At 33.6% G+C, this 24417-nt stretch overlaps 1 protein-coding gene across 1 annotated transcript in view; it reads right to left on the bottom strand.

The window, feature by feature from the left end:
* Positions 1-24417, bottom strand: part of LOC133539125 (endothelin receptor type B-like) — an 83416-nt gene that overhangs the window by 31562 nt on the left and 27437 nt on the right. The window contains exon 3 of the mRNA XM_061881218.1: positions 14341-14468. Within this exon, the coding sequence (XP_061737202.1) occupies positions 14341-14468 (128 nt within the window). The remainder of the gene's footprint in view (positions 1-14340; positions 14469-24417) is intronic.

Below are 24417 nucleotides of genomic sequence, written 5' to 3'. Positions count from 1 at the left end.
CATGGTCCAAAATAACATTGCATCTAATAGAGAATGTCTCATTTGCACCCCTGCTGGTGACATCTATCCAAATGAGGGTGGTCGCAAAATGGAGGCATTTTTTAAATTGACTGTGTCGCTTTTAAAAGTGCTCCCCCTCTGGTCAACATATGAAATAACAAGTGTGTGTAAGAAACTGAAATACGCTTTATCTGGTCAAAATTAATTAAACATGTACATAGAGACATTCTGTAATAACTTGAAGTAAATAAGGAAGATTAAAAACCAATTCCAAACAAAAAAAAAAAAAAAAAAGAACTAAAACAGTCTTTCTCACAATGTGTCGTATTTTTTTAATTTTCATAAATTTGGGAACAATTTCCCCCATTCTTTATTTTTCTGTATCATTGCAATATTTTCTCGCAAAATTATTTTTTAAATGTAAAATCATAACTTTTTAATGCGAAATGGTGACATTTGTCATATAAAATTTTGACTTATCACAATCTTGCCAAATTTGTTGTTGTTCTTGTATAATAGTGACATTTTTTTGAGTAAAAGTTGGACTTTTGTCATATTTTTGCCAAATAAAGTCTGATTATTGTTATAATATTGCCAAAATTGTAAAGTTTTCTTATAAAATTGTGACTTTTGTTGAGTAAAATTACGACTCTTTTTGTAAAATTGCCAAAATTTTAAAATGTTCTCGTAAAATTGCAACTGTTATTGAGTAAAATTTCCACTTTTTTCATAATATTGCACAAATGTTCAGATTTTTTATGTAAAATTTTGACTTGCCTTGAGTAAAATTATGACTTTTATTATAATACTGCCAAAATTCAAAATTTTTCTTTTGAAATGTTGACCTTTTTCTTATGAAATTCCAACTCATTTTTCACAACAAGCTTTTTTTATATTTGCATAGTATGTATATATTATTAATGATCTAAATACACATATTTATAGATGTAGAAAGGGAGCGCCCTAAAGAGGTAGGCCTTTTTCAGAGGTCTCAATAAGGTAACAAATACAAGAATGTGTGTATGTGTTCTTGTATTTCTACCCTTCTTGAGACATGAAGGAAAAGTATCTTCCATATGAGGAGGTGTGAAGAAGTGATGACATAAATCATGGTCCAAAATAACATTGCATCTAATAGAGAATGTCTCATTTGCACCCCTGCTGGTGATATCTATCAAAATGAAGGCGGTCCCACAAAGTAGGCATTTTTCAAATTGACTGTGTCGCTTTTAAAAGTGCTCCCCCTCTGGTCAACATATGAAACAACAAGTGTGTGTAAGAAATTGAAATACGCTTTCTCTGGTCAAAATTAATTAAACATATATATAAAGACATACTGTAATAACTTGAAGTAAATAAGGAAGATTAAAAACCAATTTCAAACAAAAAAAAAATAAATAAATAAAAAAGAACTAAAGCAGTCTTTTTCTCACAATGTGCCTTTTTTTAATTTTTATAAATTTGGGAACAATTTCTCCCATTCTTTCTTTTTCTGTATCATTGCAATATTTTCTCGCAAAATTATTTTTTAAATGTAAAATCATAACTTTTTAATGCGAAATGCTGACATTTGTCATATAAAATTTTGACTTATCACAATCTTGCCAAATTTGTTGTTGTTCTTGTATAATAGTGACATTTTTTTGAGTAAAAGTTTGACTTTGGTCATATTTTTTCCAAATAAAAGTCTGGTTATTGTTATAATATTGCCAAAATCTTAAAGTTTTCTTATAAAATTGTGACTTTTGTTGAGTAAAATTACGACTCTTTTTGTAAAATTGCCAAAATGTTAAAATTTTCTCGTAAAATTGCAACTGTTGCAACTTTTTTCATAACATTGCACAAATGTTAAGTTTTTTATGTAAAATGTTGACTTGCCTTGAGTAAAATTATGACTTTTATTATAATACTGCCAAAATTCAAAATTTTTCTTGTGAAATGTTGACCTTTTTCTTATGAAATTCCAACTCATTTTTCACAACAAGCTTTTTTTATATTTGCATAGTATGTATATATTATTAATGTTGTAAATACACATATTTATAGATGTAGAAAGGGAGCGCCCTAAAGAGGTAGGCCTTTTTCAGAGGTCTCAATAAGGTAACAAATACAAGAACGTGTGTATGTGTTCTTGTATTTCTACCCTTCTTGAGACATGAAGAAGGAAAAGTATCTTCCATATGAGGAGGTGTGAAGAAGTGATGACATAAATCATGGTCCCCATAACATTGCATCTAATAGAGAATGTCTCATTTTCACCCCTGCTGGTGATATCTATCAAAAATGAAGGTGGTCCCACAAAGGAGGCATTTTTCAAATTGACTGTGTCGCTTTTAAAAGTGCTCCCCCTCTGGTCAACATATGAAATAACAAGTGTGTGTAAGAAATTGAAATACGCTGTCTCTTGCCAAAATTAATTAAACATGTATATAGAGACATACTGTAATAACTTGAAGTAAATAAGGAAGATTAAAAACCAATTTCAAACAAAAATAATAAAATAAAAAATAACTAAAGCAGTCTTTTTCTCACAATGTGTCTTTTTTTAATTTTTATAAATTTGGGAACAATTTCTCCCATTCTTTCTTTTCTGTATCATTGCAATATTTTCTCGCAAAATTATTTTTTAAATGTAAAATCATAACTTTTTAATGCGAAATGGTGACATTTATCATATAAAATTTTGACTTATCACAATCTTGCCAAATTTGTTGTTGTTCTTGTATAATAGTGACATTTTTTTGAGTAAAAGTTTGACTTTTGTCATATTTTTGCCAAATAAAGTCTGATTATTGTTATAATATTGCCAAAATTGTAAAGTTTTCTTATAAAATTGTGACTTTTGTTGAGTAAAATTACGACACTTTTTGTAAAATTGCCAAAATGTTAAAATTTTCTCGTAAAATTGCAACTGTTATCGAGTAAAATTTCAACTTTTTTCATAATATTGCACAAATGTTGAGTTTTTTATGTAAAATTTTGACTTGCCTTGAGTAAAATTATGACTTTTATTATAATACTGCCAAAATTCTAAATTTTTCTTGTGAAATGTTGACCTTTTTCTTATGAAATTCCAACTCATTTTTCACAACAAGCTTTTTTTATATTTGCATAGTATGTATATATTATTAATGTTGTAAATACACATATTTATAGATGTAGAAAGGGAGCGCCCTAAAGAGGTAGGCCTTTTTCAGAGGTCTCAATAAGGTAACAAATACAAGAACGTGTGTATGTGTTCTTGTATTTCTACCCTTCTTGAGACATGAAGAAGGAAAAGTATCTTCCATATGAGGAGGTGTGAAGAAGTGATGACATAAATCATGGTCCCAATAACATTGCATCTAATAGAGAATGTCTCATTTGCACCCCTGCTGGTGACATCTATCAAAATGAAGGCGGTCCCACAAAGGAGGAATTTTTCAAATTGACTGTGTCGCTTTTAAAAGTGCTCCCCCTCTGGTCAACATATGAAACAACAAGTGTGTGTAAGAAATTGAAATACGATTTCTCTGGCCAAAATTAATTAAACATGTATATAGAGACATACTGTAATAACTTGAAGTAAATAAGGAAGATTAAAAACCAATTTCAAACAAAAATAAAAAAATAAAATAAAAAAGAACTAAAGCAGTCTTTTTCTCACAATGTGTCTTTTTTTAATTTTTATAAATTTGGGAACAATTTCTCCCATTCTTTCTTTTTCTGTATCATTGCAATATTTTCTCGCAAAATTATTTTTTAAATGTAAAATCATAACTTTTTAATGCGAAATGGTGACATTTGTCATATAAAATTTTGACTTATCACAATCTTGCCAAATTTGTTGTTGTTCTTGTATAATAGTGACATTTTTTTGAGTAAAAGTTGGACTTTTGTCATATTTTTGCCAAATAAAGTCTGATTATTGTTATAATATTGCCAAAATTGTAAAGTTTTCTTATAAAATTGTGACTTTTGTTGAGTAAAATTACGACTCTTTTTGTAAAATTGCCAAAATTTTAAAATTTTCTCGTAAAATTGCAACTGTTATCGAGTAAAATTTCAACTTTTTTCATAATGCACAAATGTTGAGTTTTTTATGTAAAATGTTGACTTGCCTTGAGTAAAATTATGACTTTTATTATAATACTGCCAAAATTCAAAATTTTTCTTTTGAAATGTTGACCTTTTTCTTATGAAATTCCAACTCATTTTTCACAACAAGCTTTTTTTATATTTGCATAGTATGTATATATTATTAATGATCTAAATACACATATTTATAGATGTAGAAAGGGAGTGCCCTAAAGAGGTAGGCCTTTTTCAGAGGTCTCAATAAGGTAACAAATACAAGAATGTGTGTATGTGTTCTTGTATTTCTACCCTTCTTGAGACATGAAGAAGGAAAAGTATCTTCCATATGAGGAGGTGTGAAGAAGTGATGACATAAATCATGGTCCCCATAACATTGCATCTAATAGAGAATGTCTCATTTGCACCCCTGCTGGTGACATCTATCCAAATGAAGGCGGTCCCACAAAGGAGGCATTTTTCAAATTGACTGTGTCGCTTTTAAAAGTGCTCCCCCTCTGGTCAACATATGAAACAACAAGTGTGTGTAAGAAATTGAAATACGCTTTCTCTGGTCAAAATTAATTAAACATATATATAAAGACATACTGTAATAACTTGAAGTAAATAAGGAAGATTAAAAACCAATTTCAAACAAAAAAAATAAAAAAAATAAAAAAGAACTAAAGCAGTCTTTTTCTCACAATGTGTCTTTTTTTAATTTTTATAAATTTGGGAACAATTTCTCCCATTCTTTCTTTTTCTGTATCATTGCAATATTTTCTCGCAAAATTATTTTTTAAATGTAAAATCATAACTTTTTAATGCGAAATGGTGACATTTATCATATAAAATTTTGACTTATCACAATCTTGCCAAATTTGTTGTTGTTCTTGTATAATAGTGACATTTTTTTGAGTAAAAGTTGGACTTTTGTCATATTTTTGCCAAATAAAGTCTGATTATTGTTATAATATTGCCAAAATTGTAAAGTTTTCTTATAAAATTGTGACTTTTGAGTAAAATTACGACTCTTTTTGTAAAATTGCCAAAATTTTAAAATGTTCTCGTAAAATTGCAACTGTTATTGAGTAAAATTTCCACTTTTTTCATAATATTGCACAAATGTTCAGATTTTTTATGTAAAATTTTGACTTGCCTTGAGTAAAATTATGACTTTTATTATAATACTGCCAAAATTCTAAATTTTTCTTGTGAAATGTTGACCTTTTTCTTATGAAATTCCAACTCATTTTTCACAAGAAGCTTTTTTTATATTTGCATAGTATGTATATATTATTAATGTTGTAAATACACATATTTATAGATGTAGAAAGGGAGCGCCCTAAAGAGGTAGGCCTTTTTCAGAGGTCTCAATAAGGTAACAAATACAAGAATGTGTGTATGTGTTCTTGTATTTCTACCCTTCTTGAAACATGAAGTAAAAGTATCTTCCATATGAGGAGGTGTGAAGAAGTGATGACATAAATCATGGTCCAAAATAACATTGCATCTAATAGAGAATGTCTCATTTGCACCCCTGCTGGTGACATCTATCCAAATGAGGGTGGTCCCAAAATGGAGGCATTTTTTAAATTGACTGTGTCGCTTTTAAAAGTGCTCCCCCTCTGGTCAACATATGAAATAACAAGTGTGTGTAAGAAACTGAAATACGCTTTATCTGGTCAAAATTAATTAAACATGTACATAGAGACATTCTGTAATAACTTGAAGTAAATAAGGAAGATTAAAAACCAATTCCAAACAAAAAAAAAATAAATAAATAAAAAGAACTAAAACAGTCTTTCTCACAATGTGTCGTATTTTTTTAATTTTCATAAATTTGGGAACAATTTCCCCCATTCTTGCTTTTTCTGTAATATTGCAATATTTTTCGCAAAATTATTTTTTAAATGTAAAATCATAACTTTTTAATGCGAAATGGTGACATTTGTCATATAAAATTCTGACTTATCACATTCTTGCCAAATTTGTTGTTGTTCTTGTATAATAGTGACATGTTTTTGAGTAAAAGTTTGACTTTTGTCATATTTTTGCCAAATAAAGTCTGATTATTGTTATTATATTGCCAAAATTGTAAAGTTTTCTTATAAAATTGTGACTTTTGTTGAGTAAAATTACGACTCTTTTTGTAAAATTGCCAAAATGTTAAAATTTTCTCGTAAAATTGCAACTGTTATCGAGTAAAATTTCAACTTTTTTCATAATATTGCACAAATGTTGAGTTTTTTATGTAAAATTTTGACTTGCCTTGAGTAAAATTATGACTTTTATTATAATACTGCCAAAATTCTAAATTTTTCTTGTGAAATGTTGACCTTTTTCTTATGAAATTCCAACTCATTTTTCACAACAAGCTTTTTTTATATTTGCATAGTATGTATATATTATTAATGTTGTAAATACACATATTTATAGATGTAGAAAGGGAGCGCCCTAAAGAGGTAGGCCTTTTTCAGAGGTCTCAATAAGGTAACAAATACAAGAATGTGTGTATGTGTTCTTGTATTTCTACCCTTCTTGAAACATGAAGAAGGAAAAGTATCTTCCATATGAGGAGGTGTGAAGAAGTGATGACATAAATCATGGTCCCCATAACATTGCATCTAATAGAGAATGTCTCATTTTCACCCCTGCTGGTGACATCTATCAAAATGAAGGTGGTCCCAAAAAGGAGGCATTTTTCAAATTGACTGTGTCGCTTTTAAAATGCTCCTCCTCTGGTCAACATATGAAATAACAAGTGTGTTTAAAAATTAGAAGTGCTCCCCCTCTGGCCAACATAAGCAATAACAAGTGTGTGTAAGAAATTGAAATTCGCCCCCCAAGGACAAAATTCATTTAAAATGTATATAGAGACATACTGTAATAACTTGAAGTAAATAAGGAAGATTAAGAACCAATTACAAACTAAAAAATTATAATAATAATTAACTAAAAGCAGTCTTTTTATACAATGTGTTGACTTTTTTCTTATAAAATTGGGAACAATTTCTCTTCTTTCTTTTTCTGTAATATTGCAATATTTTCTCGTAAAATTATTATTTTTTTAAATGTAAAATAAATTTTTTAATGCAAAATGGTGACATTTTTCTTATAAAATTCGGACTTATAACAATCTTGCCATTTTTTTTGTTATTCTTGTAAAATAGTGAGTTTTTAAAAATAAAATTATGACTTGTCATAATTTTTGCCAAGTAAATGTCTGATTATTGTTATATCCACAACACATTAAAGTTTTCTTATAAAATTGTGGCTTTTGTCGAGTAAAATGACAACTCTTTTCGTAAAATTGCCAAAAATGTTAAATTTTTCTCGTCAAATTGTCACTTTGTAAAATTTCAACTTTTTTCCTAATATTTCTCAAATGTTCAGTTTTTCATGTAAAATTTCAACTTGCCTTGAGTAAAATTATGACTTATTTTAATACTGCCAAAATTCAAATTTTTTTCATATGAAGTGTTGACCTTTTTCTTGTTGGGAAAAAATTATTTAAAATGTATATAAAGACATACTGTAATAACTTGAAGTAAATAAGGAAGGATAAAAAACTATTAAAAACAAGAAATTAAAAAAAAATAAAAATGAACTAAAAGCAGTCTTTTTCTCACAATGTGTCGACTTTTTTCTTATAAAATTTAGTAACAATTTTCTCTTATTCTTTCTTTTTCTGTAACATTGCAATATTTTCTCGTAAAATTATTTTTTAATGTAAAATCATAACTTTTTAATGCAAAATGGTGACATTTTTCCTATAAAATTCTGACTAATCATAATCTTGCCAATTTTTTGGTTGTTCTTGTAAAATAGTGACTTTTTTTTAAATAAAATTGTGACTTTTGTCATAATTTTTGCCAAATAAAAGTCTCATAAATTTAAATGTGCCCCATTTGGCCAAAATTAATTAAAAAGAAAAAAAAAGTATATAGAGACGTACTGTGATAACTTGAAGTATATAATGAAGGGTCAAAAACAAATGCAAATAAAAAATAAATAAAACATTACTATAACTTACTTTTTTTTTTTTGCATGGTATGTATATATTATTAATGTTGTAAATACAAATCTTTATAGATCTAGAAAGGGTGGTCCTTAGGAGGTAGGCCTTTTTCGGAGGTCTCAAGAAGGTCTGCAATACAGTACAAGAAGGTGTGTGTGTGTGTGTGTGTGTGTGTGTGTGTGTTCCGCACACTGCGACTTAATTTCCTGCACGGTGAGGACTGATCATAACCCTGACCTTAAACTGACCCGCATCTCTTTTATCAAAGCCACTTTTTCCAGTAAACAAGCTGCACTTGAACATATCTCTTCCCCATGGTGGAGGTCATTAAATGCGTCTCCCTTGATTGGGCCCGGCCAGCCTCTTATCTGGCGAGTTATGTCTGCCGTGCACGCCCACATGGCACCGAGCTCTTCTGCACTCGGCGGTCATTATTTTTTCATGGGGGGAATTTCTATTAAAGGCAGGGTCCGAGATCAACTTGAGCGTGCACTCCCTGCAGATGCTAACACACACGATGGATGTTGTAAAATAGCTGCCCATTAAAGCATAATGGCCCCTCTGACATGTGCAGAACCCTGACTCCACTTTTTGGAGGAAAACAAAACAAGTATAAGCCGTGTTTCTTAACCATAGGGACCGGGCCCCATTGTTTATTTGTTGTGCAGCTGTGGTCCGTACTCAGTTGTAATACACTAATCCACCACTTGTGGCAGTAGTGACGATCTCAAACAAACAAAAGTCTATAGCAGGGGTCACCAACGAGATGCCCGCGGGCACCAGGTCGCCCGTAAGGACCAGATGAGTCGCCCGCTGGCCTGTTCTAGAAATAGCTCAAATAGCAGCACTTACCAGTGAGCTGCTTCTATTTTTTTAATTGTATTTATTTACTAGCAAGCTGGTCTCGCTTTGCTCGACATTTTTAATTCTAAGAGAGACAAAACTCAAATTAAATTAAAGACTTGGTCTTCACTTGTTTAAATAAATTCATAAATTTTTTTACTTTGCTTCTTATAACTTTCAGAAAGACCATTTTAGAGAAAAAAATATAACCTTAAAAATGATTTTAGGATTTTTAAACACATATACCTTTTTACCTTTTAAATTCCTTCCTCTTCTTTCCTGACAATTTAAATCAATGTCTAAGTAGATTTTTTTTTATTGTAAAGAATAATAAATACATTTTGATTTAATTCTTCATTTTAGCTTCTATTTTTTTGACAAAGAATATTTGTGAAATATTTCTTCAAACTTATTTTGATTAAAATAAAAATAAAAACATTCTGGCAAATCTATAACATCTGTAGAATCAAATTTAAATCTTATTTCAAAGTCTTTTGAATTTCTTTTAAAATTTTTGTTCTGGAAAATCTAGAAGAAATAATTTTTTGTCTTTGTTAGAAATATAGCTTGGTCCAATTTGTTATATATTCTAACAAAGTGCAGATTGGATTTTAACCTATTTAAAACATGTCATCAAAATTCTAAAATTAATTTTAATCGGGAAAAATTACTAATGATGTTCCATAAATTATTTTTATTTTTTTCAAAAATATTCGAATTAGCTAGTTTTTCTCTTCATTTTTTTTTCGGTTGAAGTTTGAATTTTAAAAAGTTGAAATTGAAGATAAACTATGTTTCAAAATTTAATTTTCATTTTATGTGTGTTTTATCTTCTTTTAAACCATTCAATTAAGTGTTTTTTCATCATTTTTTCTCTGAAATATTTTTGGAGGTAAATATTGCATATTTTGTGTGTTCACCATACGAAAAAAAACTGTTTCCTTTGGAGGGGAAAAAGGCATAAAACACACAAAAAATATATATATATAAAGTTATAATAGACAGATTTAAAAAAAAACAAAAAAACAAGTAATTTATTCTCAACACTTTTTGGATCCCAATGAATTTTAGTGGGATTTCTTTTTTAACTGTCATTTCGCAAAAAAATTATAATATTGGAATATAATCAATGGTGCTATAAATTGGCATATTTAAGGCTGCAATTACTTCACATTGAATTTTCCAGTCTGAAATATTTTTGGAGGGAAATATTGCATATTTTGCATGTTTGCCATATAAAAAAAACTATTTTCTTTGGGGGGAAAAAAGGCATTAAACAAACTATAAATACATAAAAAAAATAATAGAAACTTATAATCGACAGATTGAAAAATAAAAAGTGACTTATACTCAACACCTTTTTAACTGTCATTTCTCAAAAAAATTATAATGAAATAAAATCTATGTTGATATGAATTGGCATATTTAAGGCTGCAATTATTTCACATTAAATATTCCACTCTGAAATAATTTGGGAGGGAAATATTGCATATTTTGTGTGTTCGCCTTATAAAAAAATAAATAAAAATTGGGGTCGGGGGGAATAAAAAGGCATAAAACAAACAAAAAATACATTAAAAAATAATAAAAACTTATAATCGACAGATTGAAAAATAAAAAGTGACTAATTTTCAACACTTTAACTGTCATTAAAAAAAAAAAATGAAATAAAATCAATGTTGATATTAATTGGCATATTTAAGGCTGCAATTAATTCACATTAAATATTCCATTCTGAAATATTTTTGGAAGGAAATATTGCATATTTTGTGTGTTAGCTATATAAAAAAAACTAAGTTTTCTTTGGAAAAAAGAAAGCATAAAACAAACAAAAAATACATTTAAAAAAATAATAAAAACTTATAATCGACAGACTAAGAAAATTGACTTATTCTCACCACTTTTTTAACTGTCATTTCTCAAAAAAAACAAAAAAATATATATATATAATCAATGGTGATATGAATTGGCATATTTAAGGCTCCAATTACTTCACATTAAATATTCCACTCTGAAATTTTTTGGAGGGAAATATTGAATATTTTGTGTGTTCGCCATAGAAAAACAACATTTTTTGGGGGGAAAAAAAGGCATAAAACAAAAAAATATATATATATACATAAAAATAATAATAAAAACTTATAATCGACAGATTAAACAAAAAAGTTACTTATTTTCAACACCTTTTTAACTGTAATTCCTCAAAAAAATAATAAAACAAATAAAATTAATGGTGATATGAATTGGCATATTTAAGGCTGCAATTACTTCACATTAAATGTTCCACTCTAAAATAGTTTTGGAGGGAAATATTGAATATTTTGTCTGTTCGCCATATAAAAAACAGTTTTCTTTGGGGGGGAAGGCATAAAACAAACAATAAACACAAAAAATAATAATTAAAAAAAAAATAATTAACAGATTTAAAAAAATTACTTATTCTCAACACTAACTGTCATTTCTCAGAAAAATGATAATAAAATCAAATCAATGGTGATATGAATTGGCGTGTTTACGGCACCAATTACCTCACATTAAATATTCCACTATGAAATATTTTTGGAGGGAAATATTGCATATTTTGTGTGTTCGCCATATTAAAAAAAACTGTGTAAAAAAAAAAAAAAAAAAAAAAGAAGCATAAAACAAATGAAAAAAACAATACATAATAATAATAACTTATAATCGACAGATAAAAAGAGTGACTTATTCTCAACACTTTTTAAACTGTCATTTCTCAAAAGAATAATAATGAAATACAATTAATGGCGCTATGAATTGTCATATTTAAGGCTGCAATTACTTCATAATAAATATTCCACTCTGAAATATATTTGGAGGGAAATATTGCATATTTTTTGTGTTCGCCATGTAAAAAAAAACAATTTTCTTTGGGGGGAAAAAAGGCATAAAACAAACAAAAAATACATTAAAAAAATAATAAAAACTTATAATCAACAGTCTAAAAATAAGAAAAGTGACTTATTCTCAACACTTTTTTAACCGTCATTAAAAAAAATATATATAATAAAATATAATCAATGGTAATATGAATTGGCATATTTAGGGCTGCAATTACTTCACATTAAATATTCCACTCTAAAATATTTTTGGAGGGAAATATTGAATATTTTGTCTGTTCGCCATATCAAAAAACACAATTTTGGGGGGGAGGCATAAAACAAATTAAAAAAAATATATATATAAAAAAAATAATAAAAACTTACAATCGACAGATTAAACAAAAAAGTGACTTATTGTGAACACTTTTTTAACTGTCATTCCTCAAAAAAATAAATAAAATTAATGGTAATATGAATTGGCATATTTAAGGCTCCAATTACTTCACATTAAATATTCCACTCTGAACATTTTTGGGAGGGAAATATTGCATATTTTGTGTGTTCGCCATATAAAAAAACACAATTTTGGGGGGGGGGGAAAGGCATAAAACAAATTTAAAAAATATATATATATATAAAAAAAATAATAAAAACTTACAATCGACAGATTAAACAAAAAAGTGACTTATTCTGAACACTTTTTTAACTGTCATTCCTCAAAAAAATAAATAAATAAATAAAATTAATGGTAATATGAATTGGCATATTTAAGGCTCCAATTACTTCACATTAAATATTCCACTCTAAAATATTTTTGGAGGGAAATATTGAATATTTTGTCTGTTCGCCATATCAAAAAACAGTTCTCTTTGGAAAAAAAAAGAGGCATAAAACAAACAATACATACAAAAAAAAATAAAATGTTTTAATTAATCGACAGATTAAAAAAAGTGACTTATTCTCAACACTTTTTTAACTGTCATTTCTCAGAAAAATTATAATAAAATAACATCCATGGTGATATGAATTGGCATGTTTACGGCACCAATTACTTCACATTAAATATTCCACTATGAAATATTTTTGGAGGGAAAATTGCATATTTTGTGTGTTCGCCATATAAAAAATAACTTTTTTAAAAAAAAAGCATAAAACAAATGAAAAAAACCATACATAAAAAAATAATAAAAACTTATAATCGACAGATTAAAAAAAGTGACTTATTCTCAACACTTTTGTAACTGTATTTCTCAGAAAAATTATAATAAAATAAAATCAATGGTGATATGAATTGGCATATTTACGGCACCAATTACTTCACATTAAATATTCCACTATGAAATATTTTTGGAGGGAAATATTGCATATTTTGTGTGTTCACCATATAAAAAAAAATAACTTTTTTTTTTAAAAAGCGTAAAACAAATGAAAAAAACAATACATAAAAAAATAATAAAAACTTATAATCGACAGATTAAAAAAAGTGACTTATTCTCAACACTTTTGTAACTGTATTTCTCAGAAAAATTATAATAAAATAAAATCAATGGTGATATGAATTGGCATATTTACGGCACCAATTACTTCACATTAAATATTCCACTATGAAATATTTTTGGAGGGAAATATTGCATATTTTGTGTGTTCGCCATATAAAAAATAACTTTTTTTTAAAAAAAAGCATAAAACAAATGAAAAAAACAATACATAAAAAAATAATAAAAACTTATAATCGACAGATTAAAAAAAGTGACTTATTCTCAACACTTTTGTAACTGTATTTCTCATAAAAAATAATAAAATAAAATTAATGGTGATATGAATTGGCAAGGGCTTCACGGTGGCAGAGGGGTTAGTGCGTCTGCCTCACAATACGAAGGTCCTGCAGTCCTGGGTTCAAATCCAGGCTCGGGATCTTTCTGTGTGGAGTTTGCATGTTCTCCCCGTGAATGCGTGGGTTCCCTCCGGGTACTCCGGCTTCCTCCCACTTCCAAAGACATGCACCTGGGGATAGGCCCCTCCCACCTCCAAAGACATGCACCTGGGGATAGGCCCCTCCCACCTCCAAAGACATGCACCTGGGGATAGGTTGATTGGCAACACTAAATTGGCCCTAGTGTGTGAATGTGAGTGTGAGTGTTGTCTGTCTATCTGTGTTAGCCCTGCGATGAGGTGGCGACTTGTCCAGGGTGTACCCCGCCTTCCGCCCGATTGTAGCTGAGATAGGCGCCAGCGCCCCCCGCGACCCCGAAAGGGAATAAGCGGTAGAAAATGGATGGATGGATGAATTGGCAAATTTAAGGCTGCAATTACTTCACATTAAATATTTACTTTTTTGTGGAGCAAACAGGGTTTTAAAAAAAGGCATAAAAAAACATAAAAAAGGGTAAACAAACCTGAAGTTGACCTTTCACACACATCTACTTAGATGCAGTTACCTGCAATTTCTCAACCTGTGGTTAACTTTTTTACGTCTTTTTTTTTCCTTTAACAACTGTTTTGCAGTTTCAAAAGGTCAAATGTCACTCTGTAAAAGTGGGACTCGGGGAAACGTGTGCGGCGACAGCAGGGGCCACTGACCTGTCCACGCTGAGGGCACACAGGTTGAGGACGGTGATGCCCACTGAGGCTTTCTGCAGGAAGGGAAAGAGCTTGCAGAGACACAAGCCCACCGTGCTGTCGTCAAACGGCCAGCGTGACGCCAGAAGCTGGCGGGGGGGGATAAAACATACAAAGATGGGTCACTTCTAAAGCACAAAGAGGCCTAACAAAATTGGATATTATGGATGAAAAAGTAGGGTTTGATGCTGCTGATTCCCATGCAGATCAGCCATGAGCGATATCGGCCGATACATACAACGATCACGTGCTAACTGTTAAAAACTTCATGCTGAGTGTTGTTGACAATCCAATATCAACACAATATTTCAAGTAGATCCTTTTTTGGCTTTTACTACACACAATTGTCTTGCTGAAATAAGCAGGGGCGTAGTTGGGAAAGGGCATGTTCACCACTGTGTTACATCACCTTTTCTTTTAACAACACTCAATAAACGTTTGCGAACTGAGGAAACTAATTGTTGAAGCTTTGAAAGTGGAATTATTTCCCATTCTTGTTTTATGTAGAGCTTCAGTCCTTCAACAGTCCGGGGTCTCTGCTGTCGTATTTTACGCTTCATAATGCGCCACACATTTTCCATGGGAGACAGGTCTGGACTGCAGGCGGGCCAAGCAAGTACCTGCACTCTTTTACTACAAAACCACGCTGTTGTAACACGTGTCTTGGCATTGTCTTGCTGAAATAAGCAGGGGCGTCCATGATAAGGTTGCTTGGATGACAACATATGTCGCTCCAAAACCTGTATGTACCTTTCAGCATTAATGGTGCCTTCACAGATGTGTAAGTTACCCATGCCTTGGGCACCAATACACCCCCATACCATCATAGATGCAACTTTGCGCCTAAAACAATCCGGACGGTTCTTTTCCTCTTTGGTCCGGAAAATACGACGTTCACAGTTTCCAAAAACAATTTGAAATGTGGCCTCGTCAGACCACAGAGCACTTTTCCACTTTGCATCAGTCGGGCCCAGCGAAGCCGGCGGCGTTTCTGGGTGTTGTTGATAAATGGCTTTGGCTTTGCATAGTAGCAACCAACTGTAGTTACTGACACTGGTTTTCTGAAATGTTCCTGAGTCCATGTGGTGATATCCTTTACACACATATGTCGCTTTGTGATGCAGTACCGCCTGAGGGATCGAGGGTCCATAATATCATCGCCTACGTGCAGTGATTTCTCCACAATCTCTGAACCTCTTGATGATATTACGGAGTGTAGATGGTGAAATCCCTAAAATTCTTGCAATAGCTGGTTGAGAAATGTCGTTCTTAAACAATTCGCTCAGGCATTTGTTGACAAAGTGGTGACCCTCGCCCCGTCCTTGTTTGTGAACGACTGAGCATTTCATGGAAGCTGCTTTTATACCCAATCACGGCACCCACCTGTTCCCAATTAGCCTGCTCACCTGCGGGATGTTCCAAATAAGTGTTTGATGAGCACTCTTCAACTTTCTCAGTCTTTTTTGCCACTCGTGCCAGCTTTTTTAACATGTCGCAGGCATCACATTCCAAATAACAAACATTTCCAGTGTGAACATTGAATATATTGTCTTTGCAGTCTATTCAAATGAATATTAGAATATATATTACATATATACATACATATATACCTATACTGTATATACCTTTATATACATATATACATACATATATACCTATACTGTATATACCTTTATATACATATATACATACATATATACCTATACTGTATATACCTTTATATACATATATACATACATATATACCTATACTGTATATACCTTTATATACATATATACATACATATATACCTATACTGGCTCACCTGCACTGGCTTCCTAGATTAGATTAGATAGTACTTTATTTATTCCGTCAGGAGAGTTCCTTCAGGAAAATTACAATTTTCAGCACTTTAAGGTTTTACTACTTAGGTATAAAATACTACACGGTCTAGCTCCATCCTATCTTGCCGATTGTATTGTACCATATGTCCCGGCAAGAAATCTGCGTTCAAAGGACTCCGGCTTGCTAGTGATTCCCAGAGCCCAAAAAAAGTCTGCGGGCTATAGAGCGTTTTCCGTTCGGGCTCCAGTACTCTGGAATGCCCTCCCGGTAACAGTTCGCGATGCTACCTCAGTAAAAGCATTTAAGTCTCACCTTAAAACTCATTTGTATACTCTAGCCTTTAAATAGACTCCCTTTTTAGACCAGTTGATCTGCTGTCTCTTTTCACCTCAGTCCATAGTTATGGACTGGACTCTTACACTATTACTATGGACTGGACTCACACTATTATGTTAGATCCGCTATGGACTGGACTCTCACACTATTATGTTAGATCCACTATGGACTGGACTCTCACACTATTATGTCAGATCCACTATGGACTGGACTCTCACACTATTATGTTAGATCCACTACGGACTGGAATCCCACAGAAATATGTTAGATCCACTATGGACTTGACTCTCACACTATTATGTTAGATCCACTATGGACTGGACTCTCACACTATTATGTTAGATCCACTATTGCCTGGACTCTCACACTATTATGTTAGATCCACTATTGCCTGGACTCTCACACTATTATGTTAGATCCACTATGGACTGGACTCTCACACTATTATGTTAGATCCACTATTGCCTGGACTCTCACACTATTATGTTAGATCCACTATGGACTGGACTCTCACACTATTATGTTAGATCCACTATGGACTGGACTCTCACTATTATGTTAGATCCACTATGGACTGGAATCCCACAGAAATATGTTAGATCCACTATGGACTTGACTCTCACACTATTATGTTAGATCCACTATGGACTGGACTCTCACACTATTATGTTAGATCCACTATTGCCTGGACTCTCACACTATTATGTTAGATCCACTATTGCCTGGACTCTCACACTATTATGTTAGATCCACTATGGACTGGACTCTCACACTATTATGTTAGATCCACTATTGCCTGGACTCTCACACTATTATGTTAGATCCACTATGGACTGGACTCTCACACTATTATGTTAGATCCACTATGGACTGGACTCTCACTATTATGTTAGATCCACTATGGACTGGACTCTCACACTATTATGTTAGATCCACTATGGACTGGACTCTCACTATTATGTTAGATCCACTATGGACTGGACTCTCACTATTATGTTAGATCCACTATGGACTGGACTCTCACTACTATGTTAAATCCACTAAAGACTGGACTCTCACACTATTATGTTAGATCCACTATGGACTAGACTCTCACTATTATGTTAGATCCACTATGGACTAGACTCTCACTATTATGTTAGATCCACTATGGACTGGACTCTCACACTATTATGTTAGATCCACTATGGACTGGATTCTCACTATTATGTTAGATCCACTATGGACTGGACTCTCACACTATTATGTTAGATCCACTATGGACTAGACTCTCACTATTATGTTAGATCCACTATGGACTGGACTCTCACTATTATGTTAGATCCACTATGGACTGGACTCTCACACTATTATGTTAGATCCACTATGGACTAGACTCTCACTATTATGTTAGATCCACTATGGACTGGACTCTCACTATTATGTTAGATCCACTATGGACTGAACTCTCACACTATTATGTTAGATCCACTATGGACTGGACTCTCACACTATTATGTTAGATCCACTATGGACTGGACTCTCACTATTATGTTAGATCCACTATGGACTGGACTCTCACTATTATGTTAGATCCACTATGGACTGGACTCTCACTACTATGTTAAATCCACTAAAGACTGGACTCTCACACTATTATGTTAGATCCACTATGGACTAGACTCTCACTATTATGTTAGATCCACTATGGACTAGACTCTCACTATTATGTTAGATCCACTATGGACTGGACTCTCACACTATTATGTTAGATCCACTATGGACTGGATTCTCACTATTATGTTAGATCCACTATGGACTGGACTCTCACACTATTATGTTAGATCCACTATGGACTAGACTCTCACTATTATGTTAGATCCACTATGGACTGGACTCTCACTATTATGTTAGATCCACTATGGACTGGACTCTCACTATTATGTTAAATCCACAAAAGACTGGACTCTCACACTATTATGTTAGATCCACTATGGACTGAACTCTCACACTATTATGTTAGATCCACTATGGACTGGACTCTCACACTATTATGTTAGATCCACTATGGACTGGACTCTCACACTATTATGTTAGATCCACTATGGACTGGACTCTCACACTATTATGTTAGATCCACTATGGACTGGACTCTCACACTATTATGTTAGATCCACTATGGACTGGACTCTCACACTATTATGTTAGATCCACTATGGACTGGACTCCCACACTATTATGTTAGATCCACTATGGACTGGACTCTCACACTATTATGTTAGATCCACTATGGACTAGACTCTCACTATTATGTTAGATCCACTATGGACTGGACTCTCACACTATTATGTTAGATCCACTATGGACTGGACTCTCACACTATTATGTTAGATCCACTATGGACTAGACTCTCACTATTATGTTAGATCCACTATGGACTGGACTCTCACACTATTATGTTAGATCCACTATGGACTGGACTCTCACACTATTATGTTAGATCCACTATGGACTGGACTCTCACACTATTATGTTAGATCCACTATGGACTGGACTCTCACACTATTATGTTAGATCCACTATGGACTGGACTCTCACTATTATGTTAGATCCACTATGGACTGGACTCCCACACTATTATGTTAGATCCACTATGGACTGGACTCTCACACTATTATGTTAGATCCACTATGGACTAGACTCTCACTATTATGTTAGATCCACTATGGACTAGACTCTCACTATTATGTTAAATCCACTATGGACTGGACTCTCACTATTATGTTAGATCCACTATGGACTGCACTCTCACACTATTATGTTAGATCCATTATGGACTGGACTCTCACACTATAATGTTAGATCCACTACGGACTGGAATCCCACAGAAATATGTTAGATCCACTATGGACTTGACTCTCACACTATTATGTTAGATCCACTATGGACTGGACTCTCACACTATTATGTTAGATCCACTATTGCCTAGACCCTCACACAATTATGTTAGATCCACTATGGACTGGACTCTCACTATAACGTTAGATCCACTATGGACTGGACTCTCACACTATTATGTTAGATCCACTATGGACTGGACTCTCACTATTATGTTAGATCCACTATGGACTGGAATCCCACAGAAATATGTTAGATCCACTATGGACTTGACTCTCACACTATTATGTTAGATCCACTATGGACTGGACTCTCACACTATTATGTTAGATCCACTATTGCCTGGACTCTCACACTATTATGTTAGATCCACTATTGCCTGGACTCTCACACTATTATGTTAGATCCACTATGGACTGGACTCTCACACTATTATGTTAGATCCACTATTGCCTGGACTCTCACACTATTATGTTAGATCCACTATGGACTGGACTCTCACACTATTATGTTAGATCCACTATGGACTGGACTCTCACTATTATGTTAGATCCACTATGGACTGGACTCTCACACTATTATGTTAGATCCACTATGGACTGGACTCTCACTATTATGTTAGATCCACTATGGACTGGACTCTCACTATTATGTTAGATCCACTATGGACTGGACTCTCACTACTATGTTAAATCCACTAAAGACTGGACTCTCACACTATTATGTTAGATCCACTATGGACTAGACTCTCACTATTATGTTAGATCCACTATGGACTAGACTCTCACTATTATGTTAGATCCACTATGGACTGGACTCTCACACTATTATGTTAGATCCACTATGGACTGGATTCTCACTATTATGTTAGATCCACTATGGACTGGACTCTCACACTATTATGTTAGATCCACTATGGACTAGACTCTCACTATTATGTTAGATCCACTATGGACTGGACTCTCACTATTATGTTAGATCCACTATGGACTGGACTCTCACACTATTATGTTAGATCCACTATGGACTAGACTCTCACTATTATGTTAGATCCACTATGGACTGGACTCTCACTATTATGTTAGATCCACTATGGACTGAACTCTCACACTATTATGTTAGATCCACTATGGACTGGACTCTCACACTATTATGTTAGATCCACTATGGACTGGACTCTCACTATTATGTTAGATCCACTATGGACTGGACTCTCACTATTATGTTAGATCCACTATGGACTGGACTCTCACTACTATGTTAAATCCACTAAAGACTGGACTCTCACACTATTATGTTAGATCCACTATGGACTAGACTCTCACTATTATGTTAGATCCACTATGGACTAGACTCTCACTATTATGTTAGATCCACTATGGACTGGACTCTCACACTATTATGTTAGATCCACTATGGACTGGATTCTCACTATTATGTTAGATCCACTATGGACTGGACTCTCACACTATTATGTTAGATCCACTATGGACTAGACTCTCACTATTATGTTAGATCCACTATGGACTGGACTCTCACTATTATGTTAGATCCACTATGGACTGGACTCTCACTATTATGTTAAATCCACAAAAGACTGGACTCTCACACTATTATGTTAGATCCACTATGGACTGAACTCTCACACTATTATGTTAGATCCACTATGGACTGGACTCTCACACTATTATGTTAGATCCACTATGGACTGGACTCTCACACTATTATGTTAGATCCACTATGGACTGGACTCTCACACTATTATGTTAGATCCACTATGGACTGGACTCTCACACTATTATGTTAGATCCACTATGGACTGGACTCTCACACTATTATGTTAGATCCACTATGGACTGGACTCCCACACTATTATGTTAGATCCACTATGGACTGGACTCTCACACTATTATGTTAGATCCACTATGGACTAGACTCTCACTATTATGTTAGATCCACTATGGACTGGACTCTCACACTATTATGTTAGATCCACTATGGACTGGACTCTCACACTATTATGTTAGATCCACTATGGACTAGACTCTCACTATTATGTTAGATCCACTATGGACTGGACTCTCACACTATTATGTTAGATCCACTATGGACTGGACTCTCACACTATTATGTTAGATCCACTATGGACTGGACTCTCACACTATTATGTTAGATCCACTATGGACTGGACTCTCACACTATTATGTTAGATCCACTATGGACTGGACTCTCACTATTATGTTAGATCCACTATGGACTGGACTCCCACACTATTATGTTAGATCCACTATGGACTGGACTCTCACACTATTATGTTAGATCCACTATGGACTAGACTCTCACTATTATGTTAGATCCACTATGGACTAGACTCTCACTATTATGTTAAATCCACTATGGACTGGACTCTCACTATTATGTTAGATCCACTATGGACTGCACTCTCACACTATTATGTTAGATCCATTATGGACTGGACTCTCACACTATAATGTTAGATCCACTACGGACTGGAATCCCACAGAAATATGTTAGATCCACTATGGACTTGACTCTCACACTATTATGTTAGATCCACTATGGACTGGACTCTCACACTATTATGTTAGATCCACTATTGCCTAGACCCTCACACAATTATGTTAGATCCACTATGGACTGGACTCTCACTATAACGTTAGATCCACTATGGACTGGACTCTCACACTATTATGTTAGATCCACTATGGACTGGACTCTCACACTATTATGTTAGATCCACTATGGACTGGACTCTCAAACTATTATGTTAGATCCATTATGGACTGGACCCTCACACTATTATGTTAGATCCACTATGGACTGGACTCCCACACTATTATGTTAAATCCACTATGGACAGGATTCACACTATTATGTTAGATCCACTATGGACCGGACTCTCATACTATTATGTTAGATCCACTATGGACTGGACTCCCACACTATTATGTTAGATCCACTATGGACTGGACTCCCACACTATTATGTTAAATCCACTATGGACAGGATTCACACTATTATGTTAGATCCACTATGGACCGGACTCTCATACTATTATGTTAGATCCACTATGGACTGGACTCCCACACTATTATGTTAGATCCACTATGGACTGGACTCCCACACTATTATGTTAAATCCACTATGGACTGGACTCTCACACTATTACGTTAGATCCAATATGGACTGGACTCTCACTATTATGTTAGATCCACTATGCACTGGACTCTCACTATTATGTTAGATCCACTATGGACTGGACTTTCACACTATTATGTTAAATCCACTATGGACTGGACTCTCACTATTCTGTTAGATCCACTATGGACTGGACTCTCACACTATTATGTTAGATCCACTATGGACTGGACTCCCACACTATTATGTTAGATCCACTATGGACTGGACTCCCACACTATTATGTTAAATCCACTATGGACAGGATTCACACTATTATGTTAGATCCACTATGGACCGGACTCTCATACTATTATGTTAGATCCACTATGGACTGGACTCCCACACTATTATGTTAGATCCACTATGGACTGGACTCCCACACTATTATGTTAAATCCACTATGGACTGGACTCTCACACTATTACGTTAGATCCAATATGGACTGGACTCTCACTATTATGTTAGATCCACTATGCACTGGACTCTCACTATTATGTTAGATCCACTATGGACTGGACTTTCACACTATTATGTTAAATCCACTATGGACTGGACTCTCACTATTCTGTTAGATCCACTATAGACTGGACTCTCACACTATTATGTTAGATCCACTATGGACTGGACTCTCACACTATTATGTTAGATCCACTATGGACTGGACTCCCACACTATTATGTTAGATCCACTATTGCCTGGACTCTCACACTATTATGTTAGATCCACTATGGACTGGACTCTCACACTATTATGTTAGATCCACTATGGACTGGACTCTCACTATTATGTTAGATCCACTATGGACTGGAATCCCACAGAAATATGTTAGATCCACTATGGACTTGACTCTCACACTATTATGTTAGATCCACTATGGACTGGACTCTCACACTATTATGTTAGATCCACTATTGCCTGGACTCTCACACTATTATGTTAGATCCACTATTGCCTGGACTCTCACACTATTATGTTAGATCCACTATGGACTGGACTCTCACACTATTATGTTAGATCCACTATTGCCTGGACTCTCACACTATTATGTTAGATCCACTATGGACTGGACTCTCACACTATTATGTTAGATCCACTATGGACTGGACTCTCACTATTATGTTAGATCCACTATGGACTGGACTCTCACACTATTATGTTAGATCCACTATGGACTGGACTCTCACTATTATGTTAGATCCACTATGGACTGGACTCTCACTATTATGTTAGATCCACTATGGACTGGACTCTCACTACTATGTTAAATCCACTAAAGACTGGACTCTCACACTATTATGTTAGATCCACTATGGACTAGACTCTCACTATTATGTTAGATCCACTATGGACTAGACTCTCACTATTATGTTAGATCCACTATGGACTGGACTCTCACACTATTATGTTAGATCCACTATGGACTGGATTCTCACTATTATGTTAGATCCACTATGGACTGGACTCTCACACTATTATGTTAGATCCACTATGGACTAGACTCTCACTATTATGTTAGATCCACTATGGACTGGACTCTCACTATTATGTTAGATCCACTATGGACTGGACTCTCACACTATTATGTTAGATCCACTATGGACTAGACTCTCACTATTATGTTAGATCCACTATGGACTGGACTCTCACTATTATGTTAGATCCACTATGGACTGAACTCTCACACTATTATGTTAGATCCACTATGGACTGGACTCTCACACTATTATGTTAGATCCACTATGGACTGGACTCTCACTATTATGTTAGATCCACTATGGACTGGACTCTCACTATTATGTT

This window comes from Nerophis ophidion, linkage group LG20, assembly GCF_033978795.1.
Source record: "Nerophis ophidion isolate RoL-2023_Sa linkage group LG20, RoL_Noph_v1.0, whole genome shotgun sequence".
In the NCBI taxonomy this organism is placed as follows: domain Eukaryota; kingdom Metazoa; phylum Chordata; class Actinopteri; order Syngnathiformes; family Syngnathidae; genus Nerophis; species Nerophis ophidion.
Note: the sequence above shows the minus strand (reverse complement) of the source record. Positions and strands in the feature narration are given on the sequence as shown.